Below are 24,046 nucleotides of genomic sequence, written 5' to 3' on the forward strand. Positions count from 1 at the left end.
CAGCCTGCAGTGTTATTCTCTCTCTACAAGACCATTTATTTGACTTTGTTTAACCAGTGAAGCTGGTCTACACAGAGGATGGAGGGCAAGTTTCAAGCTCTTTCATAGAAAGAATAATACATATTTTCAAGCATATTACAGTACTGTATATACATACACGTCATAAATCCGACTTGATCTCTGATAAACATTTGGTTTGTCACTAAGCATCCCTCATACGCATCCTAAGAAATACTAACAAATTTCGTTTGTAACTTCTTTGACATGACTTTTGATTGCATTTATAGACATATATCAAGTGAAGGCCAGATGCATTAAAAATATTTGTGCAGTTAAAGGCATTTGATGCCAAAGAGTAATATTTTTAAGCACTTCCTTTCTATACGCAACATTTTTTTTCCAGTATGTGTCTAAAAACAAGCTGATGTGCTTCACATTATCCTGACATCAGTAAGACAAAAGAAAGAAAAAAAAAAGTTAAAGTGAGTAAGTACTTGTACAGTCACATCATTACATCGTGGAGGGAAATTAACTGGGCTCAATCAGGGCTTTTTCACAACAAGGTTTACTGACTTTTGTTGCCAGTACTTAAGACATTTCGGCTGCGGTATTTTTGAGGAAAAAGTGGGGCACTACATCATCCTCTAAAAATGCTTGCCTTTGAAATATTTTTGACACTAAATACAAAGCCTAAGTTGTCCTACAAGTGTACAACAAAGACTCGATCTTATCGCAACCAATGATAAGCACGATAGTAAAACAATGGACTATGCAATAAAGTACAACTAAAAACTCATGTGTGATGCAAGTAGGAAAATAAAGGTCTATATTTGGCACCAAGTTTAGCTCCTCTTGTAAAAATAAAGGTTCACTTCAAATCAATAAGCTGCCCTGTAAACATTATTCAGTCACAAAGTGCACTTCAATACTATAAGGTGCAATGCCCAGTCTGAGAATGGAGCAGCAAGTACATCCTGTGTGACCAACACTACAAGTAGCGTAGGTCAGCTGCTCGGGACGGGGGTCCGAGGGGGTGTGGTTCCCTGATTGTCCACCAGGGGGAGCTGCTCCCTCCAGTAGGTGAAGTGGCTGTAGGTGTCCGAGCAAGGGAAGTCCGAGGACGAGGCTCGCATCTTGAGGGGGAACACATGGTCTACCACCTCCCCCAGACGGACGTACCTACAAAAGGCGGCAAAGTCACTTCAAGATGTGCTTATGTTTTTAAAAATAATTAGGATTTGCCGCATGTTAAGCAGACGCACGATGAGATGTTGGTCTTGGCGTGCTCCTGCACCAGCTCCCCTTTGGGGTTCACCGTGAAAATCCTGTTCAATGGCACTCCGACTTCTTTGTAGGAAAAGACATCCTGGCAACCAAAATGGAGACCAAAAAGTTAGAAAGATGACGTCCATTTTGTGTACTATTCTGAGCTTTATTTGAAATGTCTGGAGAGATGAAGCGCTTTGCAATATTCTTTTCACGCCTCTAGATGGTGCTCTTGATTTAAAGATAAAGGCGCGTGCAATAGAAATTGATGAAATTTTCACTGCATCTTTAAACCAAGAGCGCCATCTAGAGGAGTAAAAAAAAAAAATAAGTGCTTCATAAAACTTAATTTGTCCATCACTAGACATCTTTGGCATCAGCTAAAGAATGTTAGCAAAAATGTTGTGATATTATAGTATTAAAATTACAGCTCTAAAATGAACTTTTTTTTAATATTTAATATTTGGGTGAAGAAAAAGAGAAACCTAATCAGAGAAAAACATATCCGTGACAGTGCAGCCATCTAATTATGAGGACAAACGCAATAGAACATGACTTGATGGATTATTTCCAATCGGAAAAATTAAATATACATTCCATCCAATCAGATCTTGTGGGTTTTTCTTTTACCGTGGGCCTGTTGCCAAAGGCTGCATAGAAAGGTTGTGTGTTGGGGTGGAAGAGGTTCCTGATATCAGTCAGACATTCCACCTTGAACTTCTCCGGCTTCTTCTCGATCACTTCCCTGGAAACGCACGCATGTACGGAAAGTGTTTATTCGTACTGGGAGCACACTAGTAACATGCACGTGAACCCACAACACGTCAGTGTGCATGTGTGTGTCGCACCTGTGCAGAGCCGAAAAGAGGCTGCTGGGGCTGAGCAAGACGGGCCCCACGGGCAGCATGGTGCCCCTCTCGTTGACCCAGTGCAGGTAGCCCCGCGTCATGTCCGCCATGCCGATGGCTCGGGCCGAGCAGTACAGGATCTTGTAGCCGTTCCTCATGTGGGAAGAGGAGGAAGACTTGACGGTTAAGAATAAAACTTTCACTGACATGTCAGACTGTGAATGACAGAACGCTTACTGGCTGACTTTATGGTAGAGCTGCGCGATGCCCTGGTGAGTCCAGTCTTTACCCAAGGTGGGCAGGATGTGGCCCAGCGTGTCCGACCTGCAATTACATTTTTTATAACATTATTATTATTATTATTATTATTATTATTATTATTATTATTATTATTATTATTGAAAACAAGACACAATTTTTACTCTAATTACTTTGTTAGTTTCACTATTGTAATATGTTGTCTGTTAGTTTTCTATTTTTTTAAAGCTTTTTTGTTGTATTTGTTTTGATGTTTTTTTGTTTAGTTTTTGCTAACCTTGAATCAAATAATTAAAATAATAAATACCTTTCAATTTAACGTATGATGTCGTTTCAGTTAGTTTTAATTTTTTTTATTTTTGTGGTATTTGTTTTGTTGATTTTTGTTTAGTTTTACTTTGTTTTTGTTCTTCACCTTGAATCAAATAATACATTTAAATATAATTATGCTTTTAGTTAATTTTACTAACATAAGATGTAGTTTTAGTTAGTTTCCATTTTATTTAAGCTTTTTTTTCTTTGTTTTTGGGGTACGGTATTTGTTTTGTTCATTTTGGTTTAGTTTCACATAGTTTTTGTTAACTTTGAATCAAATAATACATCTTATATAATAAATATACATTTAAATATAATTAGGCTTTTAGGTAGTTTAAATAAGGTAAGATGTAGTTTCAGGTAAGATGTAGTTTCCATTTTGTAAAGTTCTTTTTTTTTTTGTTTCGTTTGAGTTAGTTTTGGTTAACCTTTAATCAAATAATACATTTACATTTATTTGTTTTGTTGATTTTTGTTTAGTTTTACTTTGTTTTTGTTCACCTTGAATCAAATAATACATTTTATATAATAAATAATACATTTAAATATAATTATGCTTTTAGTTAGTTTTACTAACATAAGATGTAGTTTTAGTTAGTTTCCATTTTTTTGTAAGTTTTTTTGTTTGTTTTTTTGGTATTTGTTTTGTTCATTTTGGTTTAGTTTCACATTGTTTTTGTTAACATTGAATCAAATAATACATTTTATATAATAAATAATACATTTAAATATAATTATGCTTTTAGTTAGTTTAAATAATGTAAGATGTATTTTCAGTTAGTGGCCATTTTGTAAAGTTCTTTTTTGTTGGGTTTTTTTTCATTTGAGTTAGTTTTGGTTAACCTTGAATCATATAATACATTTACAGTTTTGAAAATCAGCCTAAAAATGAATAATTAGGACTGAAAATGTACTAGATGTCATGATCAATAATTCTATATGTGGAACTTATTCGGGCACACCTGGTGATGGTTCCATCAATGTCGGAAATGATGATCTTGTCGTCCCAGTTCCAGAGGTAGATGGTTCCCTGGCATCGGCACGTTCCCTGGTACTGAGTGGTCACGCTGAAGACCACGTCGTTGGCACCGTCCTGCAGCTGCAGCGACATCTGCGTTCGCACGACACGCAAACGTCGACATGTGAGACACAGCTAAAAATAATGTACAATATATACAACATTTTTATTTTCAATTGTCTAACTCAGGGGTGTCCAAACTTTTTCGTTTGAGGGCCACATACAGAAAATCAGAAGAGAAATTGTGTTTAGTCCTAAAAATTGTACAAATAATTTATTTGTGCTTTTGCATATTTAGAAAAATTCTATTAGTTTTATTAGTTTTAGTTCTTTAATAAATGCGTATTTTTAGTGTTAGTTAGTTTCAGTATTATCCATCCATCCATCCATCCATTTTCTTGACCGCGTATTCCTCACAAGGGTCGCGGGGGTGCTGGAGGTTATCTCAGCTGGCTTTGGGCAGTAGGCGGGGTACACCCTGGACTGGTTGCCAGCCAATCGCAGGGCACACAGAGACAGACAACCATCCATACACACAAGCATACCTAGGGACAATTCGGAGCGCCCAATTAACCTGCCATGCATGTCTTTAGAATGTGGGAGGAGACCGGAGTACCCGGAGAAGACCCACACGGGCACGGGGAGAACATGCAAACTCCACCCAGGAAGGCCTGAGCCTGGACTCGAACCCGAGTCCCCAGAACTGGGAGGCGGACATGCTAAGTTTCAGTATTAGTATTAGTTATTAAAAAAAAAAAAGAAAGTGTATTATTTGTGCGCAATATTTAAAAACACCATGAGAGAGACGTCATCTGAAGGTGCTTTTCTATTGGCTGCTGCTAGATGACGTCACTTCTGTGTGACATACTTTCAAAAGTCATTATTGTCACGTTTCAGTTTGTTTGGGTTTTTGTTTTATTTTGGTGAGTGTTGGTTGTCTGGTGTTCCTGTCTTCTTCCCCAGTCTCCTTATGGTTAACCTTGTCCACCTGCTTGTGTCTTCCCTTCCTGGTGTGTATTGCTGATTGGTTCCCCCTCCCTGCTGTGTCTCCCAGGTGTGTCCTGTTATTGTCATTAGTGTTTGTATAAGGGAGTGGTGTTTGTCTCATGCGGGTGTGGGAGCATTGTTTGATGTTTGATGTTTGTTGTTTGAATGTCTGCATGTCTGGTCACAGTGGTGTCTTTATTGCCAAGTCTACCAAGTCTTTATTGCCAAGTCTACCAAGTCTGTTATCGCCAAGTCTAAGTCTTCCACGCCAAGTCTGCTAAGTCTTCCACGCCAAGTCTGCTAAGTCTTCCACGCCTAGTCTGCTAAGTCTTCTCCGCCAAGTCTTCTCCGCCAAGTCTTCTCCGCCAAGTCTTCTCCGCCAAGTCTTCTCCGCCAAGTCTTCTCCGCCAAGTCTTCCCTGCTAAGTCTTCCACGCCAAGTTTGCTAAGTCTTCCACGCCTAGTCTTCCACGCCTAGTCTTCAAAGTCAGCCACGCCAAGTCTTTGCATCAAGCCACGCCAAGTCTCTGCATCACGCCCCGCCAAGTCTCTGCCATGATCTGTGTCCACGTCCAGCCCAGTCTACTCCCCTTCCGTCTCGTCCAGTCCTTCCCCGTCATAGTTAATAAAGTTCCTTACATCATCTTTCCAGTCTGTCTTCCCGCCTGTTTCCTCCGCTTTTGGGTCCACCCATACCCCCAACGTAACAGAATGCTCCCACCAACCGGACCCAGCGGAAGTTCCAAGTCCCTGTTCCGGCTCCGCGCCGGATTCAAGTCCCCGTTCCGGCTCCGCGCCGGATTCAAGTCCCCGTTCCGGCCCCGCGCCGGATTCAAGTCCCCGTTCCGGCCCCGCGCCGGACTCAAGTCCCCGTTCCGGCCCCGCGCCGGACTCAAGTCCCCGTTCCGGCCCCGCGCTGGATTCAAGTCCCCGTTCCGGCCCCGCGCCGGATTCAAGTCCCCCCCGCGCCGGATTCAAGTCCCCGTTCCGGCCCCGCGCCGGCCTCAGGACCCCATTACCGGCCCCGCGCCGGCCTCAGGACCCCGTTCCGGCTCCGCGCCAGCCTCAGGACCCCGTTCCGGCACCTCGGCAGCCCATGAATGCCACGCCTGTGCCGCTGCTGTCGCTTCAGCCCCTGGCCTCTTTGCCTGTGCCGCTCCTGCCGCTTCAGCCCCTGGCCACTTCGTCGCTGCCGGCCCCGGATGCAACGCCTGTGCCGCCGCCGCCGCAGCCCCTGGCCGCTTCGCCTGTGCCGCTGCCGCCGCAGCCCCTGGCCGCTTCGCCTGTGCCGCCTAAGCCCCTGGCATCTCAGGTCCCCTTGTCGCGGCCAATTGGCATCTCAGGTCCCCTCGTCACGGCAGAGTTGCCGCCTTCTCCAGTTTCCTCGTCTCTGCCCCAGCCAAAGTCCCCAGCTTCCTCATCTCTGCCCCAGCCAAAGTCCCCAGCTTCCTCGTCTCTGCCCCAGCCAAAGTCCCCAGCTTCCTCGTCTCTGCCCCAGCCAAAGTCCCCAGCTTCCTCGTCTCTGCCCCAGCCAAAGTCCCCAGCTTCCTCGTCTCTGCCCCAGCCAAAGTCCCCAGCTTCCTCGTCTCTGCCCCAGCCAAAGTCCCCAGCTTCCTCGTCTCTGCCCCAGCCAAAGTCCCCAGCTTCCTCGTTTCCGCCCCAGCCAAAGTCCCCAGCTTCCTCGTTTCCGCCCCAGCCAAAGTCTCCGGTCTTGGGGTCCGCCCCGGGCAGCGCGGTAATGGCGGCCGACCCGGGACCCAGCGCCAGGCGGCGCAAGAAAAGGGCCCACCACGGGAACCGGCCCTTGGCGGCGCCACTCCTGTTGTCGCCCCTTGAGCCCGCAATACTGTCGCCTCCTGGGCCGCCCCCCGATCCAAATTTCATGGAGTTTTGTAAGGCAGTGTTTCGACCCTTGGTAGACTCGTATTCGTACCCTGATTAGGGGCAGAGTTTTAGCTCCCGTTCCCGTCCCAGCCCTCCCCGTTTTGGCTTGTTTTTGTTTTAGGGACGTCTGGGAGCCGTCTCTTGGTGGGGGGGGGTACTGTCACGTTTCAGTTTGTTTGGGTTTTTGTTTTATTTTGGTGAGTGTTGGTTGTCTGGTGTTCCTGTCTTCTTCCCCAGTCTCGTTATGGTTAACCTTGTCCACCTGCTTGTGTCTTCCCTTCCTGGTGTGTATTGCTGATTGGTTCCCCCTCCCTGCTGTGTCTCCCAGGTGTGTCCTGTTATTGTCATTAGTGTTTGTATAAGGGAGTGGTGTTTGTCTCATGCGGGTGTGGGAGCATTGTTTGATGTTTGTTGTTTGCTGTTTGAATGTCTGCATGTCTGGTCACAGTGGTGTCTTTTTATTGCCAAGTCTACCAAGTCTTTATTGCCAAGTCTACCAAGTCTGTTATCGCCAAGTCTAAGTCTTCCTCGCCAAGTCTAAGTCTTCCACGCCTAGTCTGCTAAGTCTTCCACGCCTAGTCTGCTAAGTCTTCCACGCCTAGTCTGCTAAGTCTTCCACGCCTCGTCTGCTAAGTCTTCCACGCCTCGTCTGCTAAGTCTTCCACGCCTCGTCTGCTAAGTCTTCCACGCCTCGTCTGCTAAGTCTTCCACGCCTCGTCTGCTAAGTCTTCCACGCCTCGTCTGCTAAGTCTTCCACGCCTCGTCTGCTAAGTCTTCCACGCCTCGTCTGCTAACCCCGGGTTTTCACTGGATGCGGTTGCGGTGCAGTTGCGGTGCGGTCCGGCGACGCAAGCAATTAGATTCCATTCATTCGAATGGTGCAGTTTACACCGCTTGCGGGTGCGTTGCGTGTCGACTGCGTAAGGCCTGCGGCGTGCCGCAAGCCTTCCGCAAGGATAGACCTATTTTCTATTTTTGCCGGACGCCGCAGCGGTAGGCCTCCGGCAAATGGCAAGCTAGCACAAAACACATCGAGCGGGACAGGAAGACCGAGGCAGTTTCAAAATACATTTCCGGTTACCTTTCAGAATAAAACACTCGCCAGCTCCTATTTTGCAAGTTTTTCAGCAAAACGTGACGTGGGCGTCGCCGGGCCATGTGCTCATTCACGGTTTAGACACCAGCGAACATGGACGAGGAGAGGTTTATATTGGAGGTGGAAAACCACAAAATAATATATGACACGGCACATCCTTTTTATAAGAACTGTAATGTATTGTGAGTTTGATGTTCGCGATTGCTTGTTGTGCCCGTCTCGCTTGCCGTACTGAGCGGCAGCCGGACGCGGAAGACAGAAATAAAGAGTGGACCCGCACTGACCCGACTCTCGTTATTAATATACTTTACAAGGACAACCAAAAAAAGGATGCTGCATGGAATCTCATAGCAGAAGAAGAAGAAAAGGTTAAATCAAAAGAAGTCCACCTCTCGTTGTGAAATGCCACATGATCGCGCGCGCGCGGTCCCGCAAGACACGTTGGGAAGTGGGCGGCGACGGAGCTGCCGGACCGCAGCTGTGCGGAGCCGGTGTGGATTGACAAAAAAATTGACCCGTCCGGAGCACGCAGTCAAGACGCACCGCACCGCAACCGCACCGCAACCGCATCCAGTGAAAACCCGGGGTTAGTCTTCCACGCCTCGTCTGCTAAGTCTTCCACGCCTCGTCTGCTAAGTCTTCCACGCCTCGTCTGCTAAGTCTTCCACGCCTCGTCTGCTAAGTCTTCCACGCCTCGTCTGCTAAGTCTTCCACGCCTCGTCTGCTTTAGTCTTCCACGCCAAGTCTTCCACGCCAAGTCAGCCACGCCTAGTCTTCAAAGTCAGCCACGCCTAGTCTTCAAAGTCAGCCACGCCAAATCTCTGCCTCACGCCCCGCCAAGTCTCTGCATCACGCCCCGCCAAGTCTCTGCATCACGCCCCGCCAAGTCTCTGCCATGATCTGTGTCCACGTCCAGCCCAGTCTACTCCCCTTCCGTCTCGTCCAGTCCTTCCCCGTCATAGTTAATAAAGTTCCTTACATCATCTTTCCAGTCTGTCTTCCCGCCTGTTTCCTCCGCTTTTGGGTCTACCCATACCCCCAACGTAACAATTATTCCGGTTTATGTCAAAATTACTAAAATTCACATTTAAAATCATCACCAAAGGCTCATGCATTAAATTAATTACCAAAGACTAAAACGCAGGACATGTTTGCTATAATTATAGTTAGTTTTAGTTAGTTTTGTAAACATAAAATGTAATTTCTGTTCCGTTTTTCTGTTTTCGTTTTTTTAAAAAGCATTTTCGTTTTTATTTTATTTCGGTAACAATATTGTTTTTTCATTAGTTTTAGTTAACTAAAATAACCTTTAATGGCACCTGTGTTTTTCTTACTTTGACCATCTCCAAACATTTTTGTTTTGTTTATTTTATTTGAACTGAGTCAAATGCCTTTTTTTAGCATATGTCGCGGGCCACTGAAAAATGGATGGTGGGCCGCAAATGGCCCCCGGGCTGTAGTTTGGACTAACTGTGTGGTCTAACTGAAGTAGTACGGTATACTGTAGTAAGACAAATGATGGTGATAAAGCAGAGGCGCCTCACCAGCTGCTCGGAGGTGAGCCTTAGCGTTTTCTTGTACGTCACGTTTGCCGCGGCCTCTGACTGAACGCCGGCCGAGCTCTGCTTGGCCGCCCTGTGGTCTTCGTCGCTGGACGATGACTCCTCCTCTTTATGCCGGCTCGCCAACGACCCGACTTCGGCCGGCCCGCTGACCCCGCGTTCCGTGACGGAATCCTAACAAAAGGGAGAAACGCAGATGTTTATGTGACCAGATACTATTACAGCTGATTTTATGTGAAAAAATGTCAAATAATCCTGCAGTTTTACTCAACCACTTACAGTAGTTGTGAAACTCCTCTTGTGTCTATATGACTGTATTTTACTGCCATCTGGTGGCTCAATCGTGCACACCAGAAATGGCGCAATTAATTAATTTTGCACGTTGTAATTCTTGATTACATTATATATTACTATATGTTTTATGTACGGTTGTCAAAATCAGTGTGTTAATTTTGAGTTACTTGAAAGTTCCTTTAATGCCACTCATTTTTATAACCCGTAGGCCATATCTTATTTTGAAATGACTTGGTAGAACCATCAAAAAGCCCAAGACGGGTCACAATACTGCCTGCGGGATTTATTAAATTAATGTGCGATTAATTGGAAAGCCAGTAGTGGGGAAATTCCAGTCTCAACGCAGACACATCCACGTCAAAATTTAACAGTAATAAATGTAATAATAATACAAATATTTGTGGAGACTGGAGTCAACATGTATTTTACAATTTTAAAAATTTGCAGAATTTTTCGCAAGTTACTTCATGTTTTAAAGATTAGATTATTTATTATTTATATTATTATTTTTTTTATATAATTATGAAATTACTATATCGACTAAAAGATGCAGCCATATTTCTATTTAACATTTTTTACAAGAGTATGACAACTTAGAAAAAAATATTTTATTGTACATTTTATTGTACATTAAGAACATCATTTCAGTGAGGAAAACGACTTGAGATACAAATGTTTTTGTGTTACAAGTGTGGTCATTGATCAAATTAATTTATTATTATGCAGCTGTAGAATGTATTTTAAAGTTGAGCTACTAGTCTCTACAAAACACTGAATGGTTTGGGTCCTGAATACATTAAAGAAATGCTAATCATAAACCCAGTAGGATTCATTAATGGAGGCCAGGTGTCAAAGCAAACATGGTGAAGAAGCATTTAGCCGCTATGCTGCAGGCAAATGAAATTTAAGTGGAATTTCACTTCAGAAAGCTACTTTTTATGTCTTTATTTTGCTTTAAAACATCTTTTAAATCTTTCATTTGGAAGCGCTTGTAATATATAACTAAACCTAATATGTAAACGTACCGATTTGCTGTTACGTCCTCGCCAGGAGAACCACCACCTCCCTCCTTTCTTGGGCATCTTCTCCTTCATGATGTTTTCCACGGCAGCCTGGAGCGGATCGCGAGTAACCCCAAACACAAAACAGCAGGAAAATAAACTTAGACAACAGAACCAGACTATAAAAATAAATAAATAAATAAAAAATCATGTGACAAATGAGGACGTTGAAAGATGAAGTTACAGAGCCGTAGCCCAGCAGATCAGTGACACGCCACAGAAGGAATTGGAAGGCGGAGCAAATAATAGAGAGGCATGTGTACTAATGGATGAAAGCGGGTCGTAAATAAACAGGGAGGAGGGAAAGAAGAAAGAGTTGACGTGAGATCACCTTCAACTTGTACATTGTGTCGCGGCGCGAGCAAGAAGCTAATTCGGGTAATGCGAACGGACGCGTCTGCGTGCGTGATTTCCTACCTTTGGCAGCGGCTTGTGAAAGGCCTGCATCGCCAGCATGATGGGAGCTGCAGTGCTCCAATTATAGTATCTGAACAGGCAAAAACATTTCTATTAGTTGAGCAGCAAAAAATAACTCGGCACGACGACACTCGTTGGCCACTTCATTAGGTACACCCGCATAGCTTAAACGGCACCAGCCAATCCCAGAGGGGTGCATGGATACAAGCAAGCATTCACCTGGATGATGAGCGACATCCAACTTGCTCATGAAACGCTATACGGCTTCGCACCTTATCCCGCTGCTGACTTAACGGTACTGTGTGTTCCGTTCCAGGAGTGAGTTACGCAACGTGTCTTTCGGTGACCCCGACACCTAATAAGATGTCAGCAGGTTCGAGAGCATTCTCCATTCAGTCCCTTACCGCTGTAGAAATGTTTAGTTCTTAAAGATTAAAGATTAAAATTAAATAAATTAAAAAAATTAAATAATAATAATAATAATAATAATTAATAAATAAATAAATAAATAAATAAATAAATAAATAAATAAATAAATACATAAATAAATACATCTGCGATTGGCTGGCAACCAGTTCAGGGTGTGACCCGCCTACTGCCACTGCCCGAAGCCAGCTGGGATAGGCTCCAGCACCCCCGCGACCTTTGATAGATGGATGGATGGAAAATAAATAAAAAAATAAAAAATAATTATTATTATTTATGTATTTTTTACATTCCCCCCACAGACATTTTTGATTTTGGCCTGTTTTACTGCCACTTCCCCTAAGGCGAAGAACAATGTTCAGCAGTGAAAAGTTCATATTTTGTCCAGAATTAATTTGATAACTTCATTATCATTCATTACTTCATTACTTCATCATGTACAATTAATACCTTTAAAAAATATTTTTTCCACTTGCTGTTAGGGATGTAACATATTATCACGATATGAACGTCACGATACGATAATTATCACGATATTGTGTGTGTGTGTGTGTGTGGGGGGGGGGGGGGATTATAAAAGATCACAATATTGTAAAAATAAAAGCACTCATATTAAAAAAAGCACAATATTGTGCTTTTGTACATAACAGCAATGCATATAAACTAGGGGTGTGCCAAAAAATCGATTCATAAAAGAATCGAGATTCTTATTTATTAATTGAATCGAATCGATATTTAATATCCAAAAATCTATTTTATTTAAATTAGAAATGAAGAAGGGGAAAAGGCAGTTGTAGCCCAGATGCTGTTTTTGTGGAAAAAGGCACTTACAATACAAAATTAATAAATGTTTAAACAAAAAAAAGAGACTTTAATGTCTCTATTTGTCATTTTGTCTTGCAAAGCAGACTGGAGTACATCATGACAATGTTGTACATACCTGTAAATTGAAGCAGAAATCATTTGTCAATCAAATAATTTTGAATGGAAAATCGTTTGAATCAAGAATCGAAAATCGGTTCTGAATCGAATCGCAGACCCAATAATCGTAATCGAATCGAATTGAATCGTGAGACAGTCAAAGATTCCCAGCCCTAATATAAACCACCTACAATCTTTAATAACAATATTGAGGCACTTACTTGCTAATGCAAGCGCACATTGATCGCTTCACAAGCAAATAAGGTTCCCCTTCATCTGACAATTAGCATAGATTTCCAGCATAGAAGGCCAAAACATCCCTAATGAAAATTAAATTGCACTAATACATTTGCCACTAGAGGTTGCTAGAACTGCACAAATGGAAATCAACCTGACTTTTTTAACAAATGTGTTCCTTTTAAATATTGTGAACATGACGACGACGATATTGTGGCAGTTTTAATATCACGATATCACGATATTGCCCTTGTCGTTACATTCCTACTTGCTGTCGACTGATGATGACATCACCTGTGCTGAGGAAGTAGGTAACAACCAATCATGGCACACCTGATTTCTGGGGTTGATCAGCAAACTGAGCTATGATTGGCCGTTACCTATATCCTCAGCACTGGAGACGTCATCATCAGTCGACAGCAAGTAGAAAAATTACTTTTTAAAGGTATTAATTGTACATGAAAAATAATGAAGTTATCACATTAATTATAGACAAAATATTAACTTTTTACTGCTGAAATGGCTCAATGAGTCAAGTATCCCTTTAAAGATAAGACTTTATTTGACCTTGATTTTATTATTGGCTTAAATGGATGGATCTTGTGGGCACTGAGTGTACATTATAACCAATACAGAAAACGTAACATTTTTCTATTTTCCTCAAGTGTCTTACTTGGAGCCGATTTTCACCACCAGGTTGGGGTCGTCGATGACCGACGGGTTCTGAGCAAACTGCTGGTACGAGATGATCTTGGCGTGGAACTGCTCTGTTGCGTTACAAGCAGGTCAGTGGACCGTTAGCTGTGTTATATTTTTATTTATTTTTTTGACGCCGCCCCACCTTACCTTTGCCGATCTCCTTGTTGTCGGTGAGGCCGCCGCACAGCGAGATGGCGATGGACGGCAGGTCGCCCATCGGGTCACTGAAGCCGTCCACGCCACTGTCTCCCCCGGAGCTCAGCGACTGCGGGGAGAGGCTAGTGCTGCGCAGGCCCGGTTCCGACACGCTCCTCACCGCTGCGGCGCCGTCACTGTGACGAGCCAGGAGAAAAAAAAAATAGGTACATTCAAAATTAATACAGTAATCATCAGCGAAATGTGAAATAAACTGTGGCCTGCTGTGAATGCGTCAATATGAGCCATTAATTTTCTAGGAATGTGTAGTATATCACTCATATATTTTCTTTATCCTCTGTGAAGAACGACTAATTTTTACTGATGTAGTGAGGAGCTGAGACTGTCTCCATGTACAGTATATTTGTGTCATACTGCCCCTAGTGGCCAAAATACAAAGGAGCAGCACAATGTCCACTGAATTGAAGCAAAAAATTAGGGGTGCACTGATCGATCGGCCGGCCGATTTATTAGCCCCGATTTCTTTAATTTTGGGGGATTGGTGATCGGTCGATCCCTTAAAAATAAACCGATCTTTTCCACCGATCTCATCTCTCTCCTCAGATGTCTGAGAAAGTATCCACTTCTGCTCAGATGATTAACAGGCTTTTATTTTTATTTGAGAGAAATACATAATGTGCAGTTAAAACAAACTTTTTGCATTATTTCACAGATATTGTTCAATGTTTTTCAAGAAAAACAAATTGGAACACTGAAGGTGGCTGCTTATGATCCATCCATTTTCTTGACCGCTTATTCCTCACAAGGGTCGCAGGGGGTGCTGGAGCCTATCTCAGCTGGTCTTGGGCAGTAGGCGGGGTACACCCTGGACTGGTTGCCAGCCAATCGCAGGCTGTTTATTATAAAAAAAAAAAAAAAAAATCGTGATCGGCAAAAATAGAGCTCGGCAGGTCAGACTTTTTAAAAGATCGGGGATTGGTGATCGGCCGGAAAATTGTGATCAGTGCACCTCTACAAAAAATACAATAAAAACTGTTTCAGTTCTTTAAATTCTATTAACTTGTTCAATTGCTGTATGTTTTTATAAAGTATAATATTATACAGTGCTACTTTTCAAATTAAAAAAAACAACAACTTGTTTTTTGGGGAAGTTGGAACGGTTTAATGAAGACTGCATTAATTTCAATGGGGAAAGATGATTTGCAGTACAATTTTTTAGAGTTCAGCTTTTATCTGAAGGCACTACTGTAATTGAAAAAAAAAGTTCCTAATTGCCTGTAGATGCCACAAGATGGCAGCAAAGCACTACTTTTCTATTTGACACGGCTTTGGTCTGATTAAAAGACGCTCCTCCACACACGTCAACATATTCTTTGGCACCAAAGCACTACTTTTTTGTCATGGCTTTAGGCTCGGCTGGGTGTAAAAATAGCACATCAAGGAAAGGTTCCAAAAATTGACAAACGACAAATATATGCTGTACCTCTTTGGGAAATACAAGGCGGCCACTTCAGGTTCCAGCTCTGTGAGGTCATCCAAGTAAACGCCATCAGCACCCAGATGTCGGCTCCTTTTGTCTGTAAGAGAACAAATTTCACCATTTCAGACATGATCATTGACTTTTTAATAACCTGTACACAAAAAAATCGAGTCTCTAAATTGCCTAAAAAAATAAACAACCAAGTAAAAGTGTTTTTGTCTGCCTATTCTCAAAATGTAATTTCTATTCATTTCAATGGGAATGATGATTTCAGTTTACAAGTCGGCAAATTAAGCTCATATTTCATATGACCTTTTTTCTTGGACGGAGAGTCGTTCTTTCCCGACGCCGAAGTCTCCGCCCTCGATGAGTCCGTCTCCATCGCCGTGACAACGGCCGGCTCCTCATGCGGAATGGCTCGGAAGTGCGTGCTCTCCGATACCGGGATGGACACGGGAGCGACAGGCGGCAGCTCGGCTTTCGTTGAGAGGAAGGATGACTGCGGCGGAGGTCGGGGGGGGGGGGGGGGGTCACGTTACATACGGAGGACATTAAACATTCATTCCAGGGACGTATTCATGACGCTTACAGTGGCGGCCTGCGGCAGTTCCCCCCACGGCCAGTGCATGTCGGAATCTCGATTGCCCGCGTCGGACGGTTTTGTCATGAGCTCCGAGTCGCTTTTGGGAGAAGCGGGACGGGAGTTTCCGGGGCTGAGAGGGAAACAAAAAGACATTTTTTTACAACATCATATTGCAACGTACCAATTTTCAATTTAGTTCTGAACAAATGCCGCACCTGTGAACGGGACTCCAGTCGCCGTCGGAGCGAGAGTAGACGGCAGGTTGTTTGAAAGAACCGCTGGTCGGCCCCACTGCCGCTTCCCTGGAGGAGGGTCTGGAACACAACGTGCAACGTGTCATTTGGTGCAATCTCAGTCAGGAAAACGAAGAAACACAATTTTGGTCAATCATTTTGGTAGCGTGGAAGAGTCCTTGTAAGGGGTCTACATAGGGGCCCCTATGCATTTTTTTGGAATGAAGAATATTTTAAAAAAATGTTGTTTTTTTTATAGTATGCTATTCTTTACACCGATCTGATCGGCTGGATCGTGATCGGACAATAGCATCTATGCAAAATTGGCAATCTGCTGTAATGTCTTAATTTGCCCAATTGACCAATGGCGTCACTGACTGGATCCACAAAATATGACATTACCTGTTTTATTTAAAGGGATACTTTACTTATTTAGCCATTTTTGGCAGTCAAACATTAATATTGTGCCAATAATAAATGTGATATTTTCATTGTTTTTTCATGTACAATTAGTACCTTTAAAAAACATTTTGCAACTTGCTGTCGACTGAAAATGACATCACAAGGGCTCAGCTAACCAATCACAGCTCAGCTTGTGAATGTCACATGATTAAAACGATTAAAATTTTTAATCTGATTAATCACACTTTTTAATTTTGATTAATCACGATTAATCAGCTAAATTACTTGCGTATTCGCGTAATATAAAATAAATACAAAATACCGTAATATTTTGACATTAACGCATTTTTTGTCCGAATATCATTTGCAAACATTGATTAAATGCATGTATGCAATTGCATGCATGCATGTATTGCTGAAAACGTAACAGCATCATATCAATTGGGTGCAATTCAGCAATTATTAATTAATTAAACGCAAATTACTTTTGTTTTATCTAAAGTCTCGTCGGGGTGTTTTTTAAAGCGAAATTTACCACCGAGCACACCAACTGGAGTCACCCCGCTCATTTTGGAACAACAGGCCTCGGAAATGCCGTGCATTGACCTAATCACTGACCTGTGCAGCCTTCAATGTAACCATCTGCGGTTACGTTCAGGGCTTAAGCTTGGTCAAAAAAAAAAAAAGCGATTAATATGCGTTAATACGTGATTAATGCGACATTTTTCTGTGATTAATTAATCTATTAAGGCTTTAACTTTGACAGCCCTACACATGACCAAACCTAGAATACAGGTGAGCTGTGATTGGTTACCTGAGCCCTTGTGATGTCATTTTCAGTCGACAGCAAGTTGCAAAATGTGTTTTTAACTCATTCACTGCCTTTGACAAGTATACTTGTCAATTGTATTTTTTAGAGCGGTGCTAAATGGGGGCGAATCTGAGCATGCTCCACTGTAAATATCAAACTTGGAAACAACTTTACTGATGCCCAACCACCGGTAGATGACATCATTGCCCCATTTTATAGGAAGTAAACACAGTTTCAGAGTCCATGGGAGAAATGGCTGTATTTTGGCAAACCTACATTTTTCTGCTGTCAATTATAAAAGAACGGGACGGGACAAAAAGTAGGGAGTCTATTCTGTTATTTGGTAGATTCGGTTTATATATAATTATTGAATGTAATATCACGTGAGTATTGGAAATGTAAAAATTTTCTATAATGACTGGCAGTGAATGAGTTTTAAAGGTACTATTTGTACGTGAAAAATAATGAAAGTATCAAATTAATTATAGACAAAATATGAACTTTTGATTGCTATAATGGGATAAATAAATGACGTGTCTCTTTCAAGTTTATCAGCATTTTTTTGAAGATTTTTTTTTTCACGCATTTAAACTGACATCAATTATATGTGGGTTTTCCTTATTCATTAGTCGGGCCAAGACCGATAGATATATTCTATGTATTTTTTTGTTTATATTTTTTGTAAATTGTTGCCTTTTTTTTTTTTAATTGGAGATGGACAAGTTTTGAAACTGGTATCAAGCATCCCTTAAAAAATTGTTTTTTAAAAAACAGGATTTTTCCTGAGTTGCTATTCTGTTAATTGAATTGTTATGCTGGAATTGGATTATTTTATCACGGGTTGTTTGCACAAATTCATGCTGGAACTTGTCATGAGCCTCCGACATGCACTCAAAAGTATGAAACACACATGTAGCAACATTGTGGGCTATGCAAAGTGGAACTATACATTTAGGCATTAACATTTTTAAACACCAACTATACTGTAAATGACTCTTCAGCTTGTTGACAACATTTCTTCCTCACATTTTATTGGCCTGTCTCACCCTCCTATAAAAAAATAAATAAATAAAAAAATAAAATAAAAAAAATGAGGTCAGACGTGTCAAGTTAAACATTCTTCAGTCTTGTCTTTTATAGAGTTATAGTCCAAATTTAGATCTCACGCCCATCTTGCACATACCATAATGTGACCTAGTTGATGATGAATGTAAATGTAGATTTATTTCGGCACGCTTAAATATATCGGGCCTACCGAATCAAAGCAGAAATCCTGCATGCCTGACCCGCATACTGCACATGCTTAACTGTTTTGGATGCTGGGCAGGCTGAATTTCAGAACGTCATGTTGGCCAAGATGCTTCGGAGTACTTGAACGTTCACGTGCTGATGTTTTCCATATGGCTTTCCTCAGTGATGTATTGCTGGCTGACTGCACCACGTGCACTTGTTGTTTACATGTGGGGGGTATAATACTAGATATACAGTATTGTACTTGAAACACAGAATTAAACATTTTGTCTATCATGACTATCATGATGATCCAGCTCGTCCTGATGTGAGTGAATTGGCCACCAGGGGCAGTATAATATAGTCATGTAGACACAAACAAATAAGAGTTTTACAACTAATACGCCTTTAGGAATTCTTTTGTCCATCTCCATATCGTGATGCACAGTTTGTGTTCACGGATCCGTTCCTTGAAGTGATACAACACCACCACAAAGATGCTAATTGTTAGCACATCTATGGTGTTTCCCATTATGTGTTAGCATTAAGCTAGCAGAAGGTAAAGTTGTGGTTTTAAATAAACAATGTGCAATTCTCTTGCTGAGTTGAGTTCACTGCCACTATACAGCGCTCGTATCTCAAGGCGGGGGAAAAAAAACTCGAGTCATTCATATCTCAAAGCCACTACTGCATTCCGAAAATTGGCCGAAACCTGGCTCATGTTCCTCCTTTTGCTCACCTGTTGTTCTCCATCTCTTCATCGGAGCTGATGTCAATGGTGAACATGTCCTCGTCCTCCTCCATGTCCTCCCTCTTCAGACTGTCCATCCGGGCTTTCCTCCTCCTCTTCCTTCGTTTCTTCATCATCATCGTCGTCGTGGCCATCGCGTCGGTCTCGCCGCTGCTCCCTGCCGAGCCCAAGGTCTGCACGGGGGGCCCCGAGCTCTTCCCCATCAGCGAGGAGCTCATCAAAACCAGCCCGTCCGACAGGATGGGCGAGGTGGCCAGGTAGGAGGGAACCACTTCCTGTCAAGAGCAATACATTAACATGTCAGTGATGTCGGCTACAGTGGAACGCCTCGGAGCTTGTCATTTGTTAAAACTGCCAGTATATTTTCCAAAAAACATTCCAAAAAATACAATTTAAATTATTAGTGTTATAGTAGCACTCTATTACAACTGAGTCATGCTACCAGCATAGCAACCATGGCTAACCTTGGCTTGCTAGCTTAGTCTTGCTAGCGCTACTATTTTGTGAAAACAGGAAGTCACAGTCCAGTGAATTGAACAAAATTAAATTGTTATTTATACTTGACATAAAAAAATAAATAAATAAACTTGAACTTGAAGTATGAAGGCAACGGATTAACTTGATCACCTTTTTGCAAGTCTGTGGCTGCTGTTAGCTTCCTTGTGCTGCCTTATGCTTAAGCTTAACCATACAAATTCTGGCAATGCTAGCTAGCTTTTGTATGCACATTTATGGCCTTTAGCGTGATTAGTAAATGTGTTCCTTCTTTTCCTGGCGTTTTCAAGTACAAGCGAAACTATAAAAAGCAGCTGAAAAAAATGGTTTAATCACACTTGGCTACAGGAAAGTAGAGCACTTTCCAGGAGGTTCTACTGTAGCTCCATATCGTGTGTCTATATCTCTTGGCAGAAGACAGCAAGTAAGTTTGGAAAGGTATGATGCTGTGGTCTGTGTAATAGTCGTTAAGTTTTTTTGTAAGTAAACAACTCAGGGGGAAAATAACCCCTCCTCTTTTCCTGTTCTTCTTTTCACGTGCTGGAAATCTGACACCCGTCTGGCTGAAATAAATCACCGTCTTCCCTTGTTGATGCCGTTCCGCAGTCACGGGGTGGTTTATGGCTTGTGTATGTATTTCAGCTGCTCATTTTGTCACACACATGAAAAAAATGCTTTCCAAGAAATGGGGAACTGCTTCTTCTATTATCATGTTCCATGAACTTGAGTTGTGATTGGCTTGTAACAGCCTCCAAGGACTTAAATTCCATTTAAAGTAAAAATAAATGTATCGTAAATTTGCCAAACCACAGAGAAGAATGTCAATAGTGCTGCCAAATCTGAATGATTAAAAACAAAATCATCAAAGATATGAAATGAGGTTTCAAAACACAGCCTACAACAACATTGGATGCTGCTTTGTTTACAGTAAGTTTACAGTAATATACTGAGATTTCACAATAATAAGATGTCAACTTTTTTTCTACGTTTTTATGGCTCTCTACAATTTTTTCAGTATTTTATAACGACATGTTTGCACCACCAATCTGCTGAAAGCCTTAGACTTTTCCATGCCGCAATAACGAGGTGCTCAAAGGCTGCCATGCGAAGCCGCTGTCGACATACTGGCTTTCACGTCCGACTTATTTTTTTTACTTCCACTTCCTCACTCATCCGCTTTGACTCCACCTCAGACTACCAAGCTGAGGAAAGATGCATTTTCAAGGTGTAGTCTTAGCTAGCTAGCTAACTGTGAACAAATATGCTCAAGTTCTGATATAATAGGGAAGGGTTAACTTTTGGCACTGTTTTAGCCACATCCCCCAAAAGTCAGGAAAACTGAAATGGTAAAAAACAAAAAGAACATTTTCAGCAATTATCTTCAATGCAATGTATTTAGGAACTAATTCATTTTTAATTTGTTGTTAAAAAACAGGAAATATGAAAGATTTGTGGCTGTATTGGAATATAGGTTCGTAAATGCTTTCTGGGAAACGGAGGAACGCAGTCCAGCTATAAAAGGAAAAGAAGAAAAATTCCTGCCGGCCGCGCCAACTCCGCAGACACAGCGTGACCTTATTTCCTCAAACCGACGACGTTTAAAACAGTGTTTGTGATGGAGGTGTGTGCGTTTACATTTGAAATCAGTTTTCTTTGGAATCCTTGCAGCTTGGGCCTTTTAACAGCTTTTGCAAGAATTTTTGTTAGCTTATGTAACTACGTGAGTGTGGCAAAATGTAAATATAAACAACTCTCTGGAGGATACGGTGCAGTTTTGCACCACTGCTATATAACCAAATGTAGCCCATAAAATCAGTTTTGTTTTTTCTTTGGCTTTTCATACTTTTATGAACTGTGCCATGTTTTGTCATATCAAAATATGACAAAACATGGCACAGTTCATAAAGCCTTTACCTGATTATTTTCCATTTCCTGGACAAAAAAGGCCTCTCCGTTGTCTCCGAGCTTCATATGCAAATCCACTGGCTCGCCATTAATCTCCATGTCCACCTATAAAATATCAAATTTTCAAGTTTTCTGTACGTGTTTTTTTTTTTGCTTTCATCTTCACGTACTGACCACTTTCTCTCGTGAGCGGAGGACGCCCATCTTGCCGAAGCGGACGTGGAAGGGCGAGCAGTGCAGGGAGCCGTCGGGCCGCCGCACGACGATGACGTCGATGCAGCCCGACAGAGTGGCCGGGTTGAGGCCTCGGTACAGCTCCTTGACCTGCACGAACACCTGACCTGCTAACTGGCCCACGTAGTTCATGGTCTGACGGGTCTGATGGAAGATGCAACACACGCGGAAACTGACACATTATGACCGCATTAACACTTCTAACTTCATTCTAACGGTCTGTTGTCAGGCATGTTCTGGCTGAGAGGAATTGGGGCCTGGTCCACACAAACACATGTGAACGCCCTGCATTCGCACAGCCACTCCCATCCTCGAAAAGGCGGGAAACTTGCACAAGCGTTTTCCTGATACCCGAGTTCAAAAAGGTTAAAAATGAATGTCAAACAAATTGCAATACATGTGACATGTATTGTAAGAAATGGGAGGAGGATGTCGAATAGTGACAAATAGACTTATGGGATGACTCGACAATATTTAGCGAGCTAGACTGGTGAGTGACATGGGTGTCAACAAGGAGATTGTAGAGTTGGTTGGCTGTCTGCATGTAGAAATTTAAAAAACACACCCAAACCCCCCCCCCCCCCCCCCCCCCCCCCCACACACACACACACACACAAGACAAAAAACTCCACACAGGAATGCTGAGATTCAAACCCAGAATCTCAGAACTACGAGGCAGACGTGCAAAGTACCACATAAATGTACATAATTGTCCAAAATGTCCTCAGAAGTGTTGTTTTTGAAAGCTGGGGATAGTGTTGCACAAGAGCATGACTCAGATCACGTCAGTTGCTTCATTTGTCTCTGCCAATTGAGTTGACAATTCAGTATGAACACACCACAATGTTCATTGCAAATTGAAAATAGTTCATCTCCAGACTGCAGCTATTTTTAAAACCTCCATCTCCGTTTTGTTTAGATCTTTTTTTCTGAAAGCGACAGCACTTTTGATTTTGGAAGTGAGAAAAAAAAAAGGAAATAACACCAGCGACAACCGCCTCGTCGCCTTCTTCGTGTTCTCTTGAGGCCCGAGTGGAAAACAGGAATTTCTGAGAAGTCTTTAAATGTTGCAACATGTCAAATGAATGGCCGATGGTCATGTAGCACGACCCTCGCATGTACTCTACATGGCCAGGACCGCAATGCAATTCTTAAAAAGAAACCTCAGTGGAACTGTTATGGAAAGTAAAACAATTGAAGCCACTCTGCCTCATAATAGAAAAAAAAAAAAAAACGAAAAGAGGAACGCTAAGGCCTCATAATATTGGGGGAAAAAAATCCTGTGATGAAAATAAAAGAAAAGAGGAATGCTAATTTCGAGTAGGGAAAGTGAAAGCAAACTGTCTGGAATTGAGTGAGTTACTTTTTTTTTTATAAAATAAGACAAATGCAACACTCATACTGAAGTTGCTTTTACTGAATGCATTTTGATCCCCTTTCCTGTACTATAAAATAAGACAAATGCAACACTCATACTGAAGTTGCTTTTACTGAATGCATTTTGATCCCCTTTCATGTACATGTCCTTTTGATGGCACTTTTAGTTTTTCCTCACCCCTAATAGCACATTTATTGGTCTTATATATACAGTATATAGATTTTTTAATTGGATATCTGATATTCAGCTTTAGATTGATGTACTCGTACACTCTTTGACTAGTAGGACAAAAAAGAGGCCCACAAGTAGGAAAATTACATATATTACTAGTTAGTTAGGCTATTAAACAAAACTGTACACTACTTGACAGGTGACTGTGACGTTAAACTGTACTAGTAGTTAACATCTAGTGATTAGCAAGTAGTACTAGTAGTGCGCAGAGTAACATGCAGTTGTCCTACTAGTGTAGAGGTTATATACTAGACTAGTGGATGTCAGCATTAGTGGAAACATCCAAAGTTGTAGTACATATATAGACCTTGAGATGGATATTAAGGATATGAATTGCTCAAAGTGACTGCAGTATTAGATTTAGCATATTGAGAGCAAAACAAATTAACAAAAATTATACTAGTATGACTTAACGATTAGGACTGTAAACGATACAAACTAGTCGGCTCTCTTACCTTCTGTATTGAATACGGTGACAAAACGATCACTTCCTCAGCGGAGCATTACAAAGCAGCCATTTCCCTTCGAATACTGTTCGTTATTTATTGTAAAGCTCCCGGCTATTGTCACCGTGACAAAATGCTAGCTACATTGGACATCATATGAAGTTGAAATTCAGAAGTCATTCCTCCGGACAGCTGACGCCCCCCCCCCCCCACACACACACACACACACACAAGACAAAAAACTCCACACAGGAATGCTGAGATTCAAACCCAGAATCTCAGAACTACGAGGCAGACGTGCAAAGTACCACATAAATGTACATAATTGTCCAAAATGTCCTCAGAAGTGTTGTTTTTGAAAGCTGGGGATAGTGTTGCACAAGAGCATGACTCAGATCACGTCAGTTGCTTCATTTGTCTCTG

At 42.0% G+C, this 24,046-nt stretch overlaps 1 protein-coding gene across 2 annotated transcripts; it reads right to left on the reverse strand.

Annotated features, from left to right (window-relative positions):
- Window positions 1-10: 10 nt before the first annotated feature.
- On the reverse strand, window positions 11-23,840 carry lpin1b (lipin 1b). 2 transcript variants are annotated; one of them, XM_077510838.1, is made up of 20 exons: window positions 23,633-23,840; window positions 21,509-21,712; window positions 21,344-21,439; window positions 18,923-19,209; window positions 15,723-15,821; window positions 15,514-15,637; window positions 15,237-15,423; window positions 14,928-15,021; window positions 13,436-13,620; window positions 13,263-13,356; window positions 11,006-11,075; window positions 10,773-10,850; window positions 10,553-10,639; window positions 9,216-9,407; window positions 3,650-3,798; window positions 2,352-2,438; window positions 2,115-2,267; window positions 1,897-2,011; window positions 1,263-1,366; window positions 11-1,179 (listed from the first exon to the last, which is right to left on the reverse strand). In XM_077510838.1, the coding sequence occupies exons 2-20, from the start codon at window positions 21,698-21,700 to the stop codon at window positions 1,005-1,007; spliced, it is 2,568 nt and encodes an 855-aa protein (XP_077366964.1). In that variant the 5' UTR covers window positions 21,701-21,712; window positions 23,633-23,840; the 3' UTR covers window positions 11-1,004. The 2 variants fall into 2 exon arrangements, with proteins under 2 accessions (XP_077366964.1, XP_077366965.1); XM_077510839.1 differs by lacking the exon at window positions 10,773-10,850 and having other exon boundaries at window positions 23,633-23,839.
- Window positions 23,841-24,046: the final 206 nt, after the last annotated feature.

The sequence above is a fragment of the Festucalex cinctus genome, chromosome 21 (genome assembly GCF_051991245.1).
Source record: "Festucalex cinctus isolate MCC-2025b chromosome 21, RoL_Fcin_1.0, whole genome shotgun sequence".
Classification (NCBI taxonomy): Eukaryota; Metazoa; Chordata; class Actinopteri; order Syngnathiformes; family Syngnathidae; genus Festucalex; species Festucalex cinctus.

What these genes read in the sequence shown, in the direction of transcription:
- lpin1b (XM_077510838.1), bottom strand. Translation starts at nt 21,700, where the DNA reads ATGAACTACGTGGGCCAGTTAGCAGGTCAGGTGTTCGTGCAGGTCAAG. An exon ending in AGGAAATGGAAAATAATCAG is followed by an intron (nt 19,210 to 21,343) that starts GTAAAGGCTTTA and finishes TGCTCTTGACAG; the next exon opens with GAAGTGGTTCCCTCCTACCT. An exon ending in CCTTTGGCAACAGGCCCACG is followed by an intron (nt 1,367 to 1,896) that starts GTAAAAGAAAAA and finishes TTTGGTTGCCAG; the next exon opens with GATGTCTTTTCCTACAAAGA.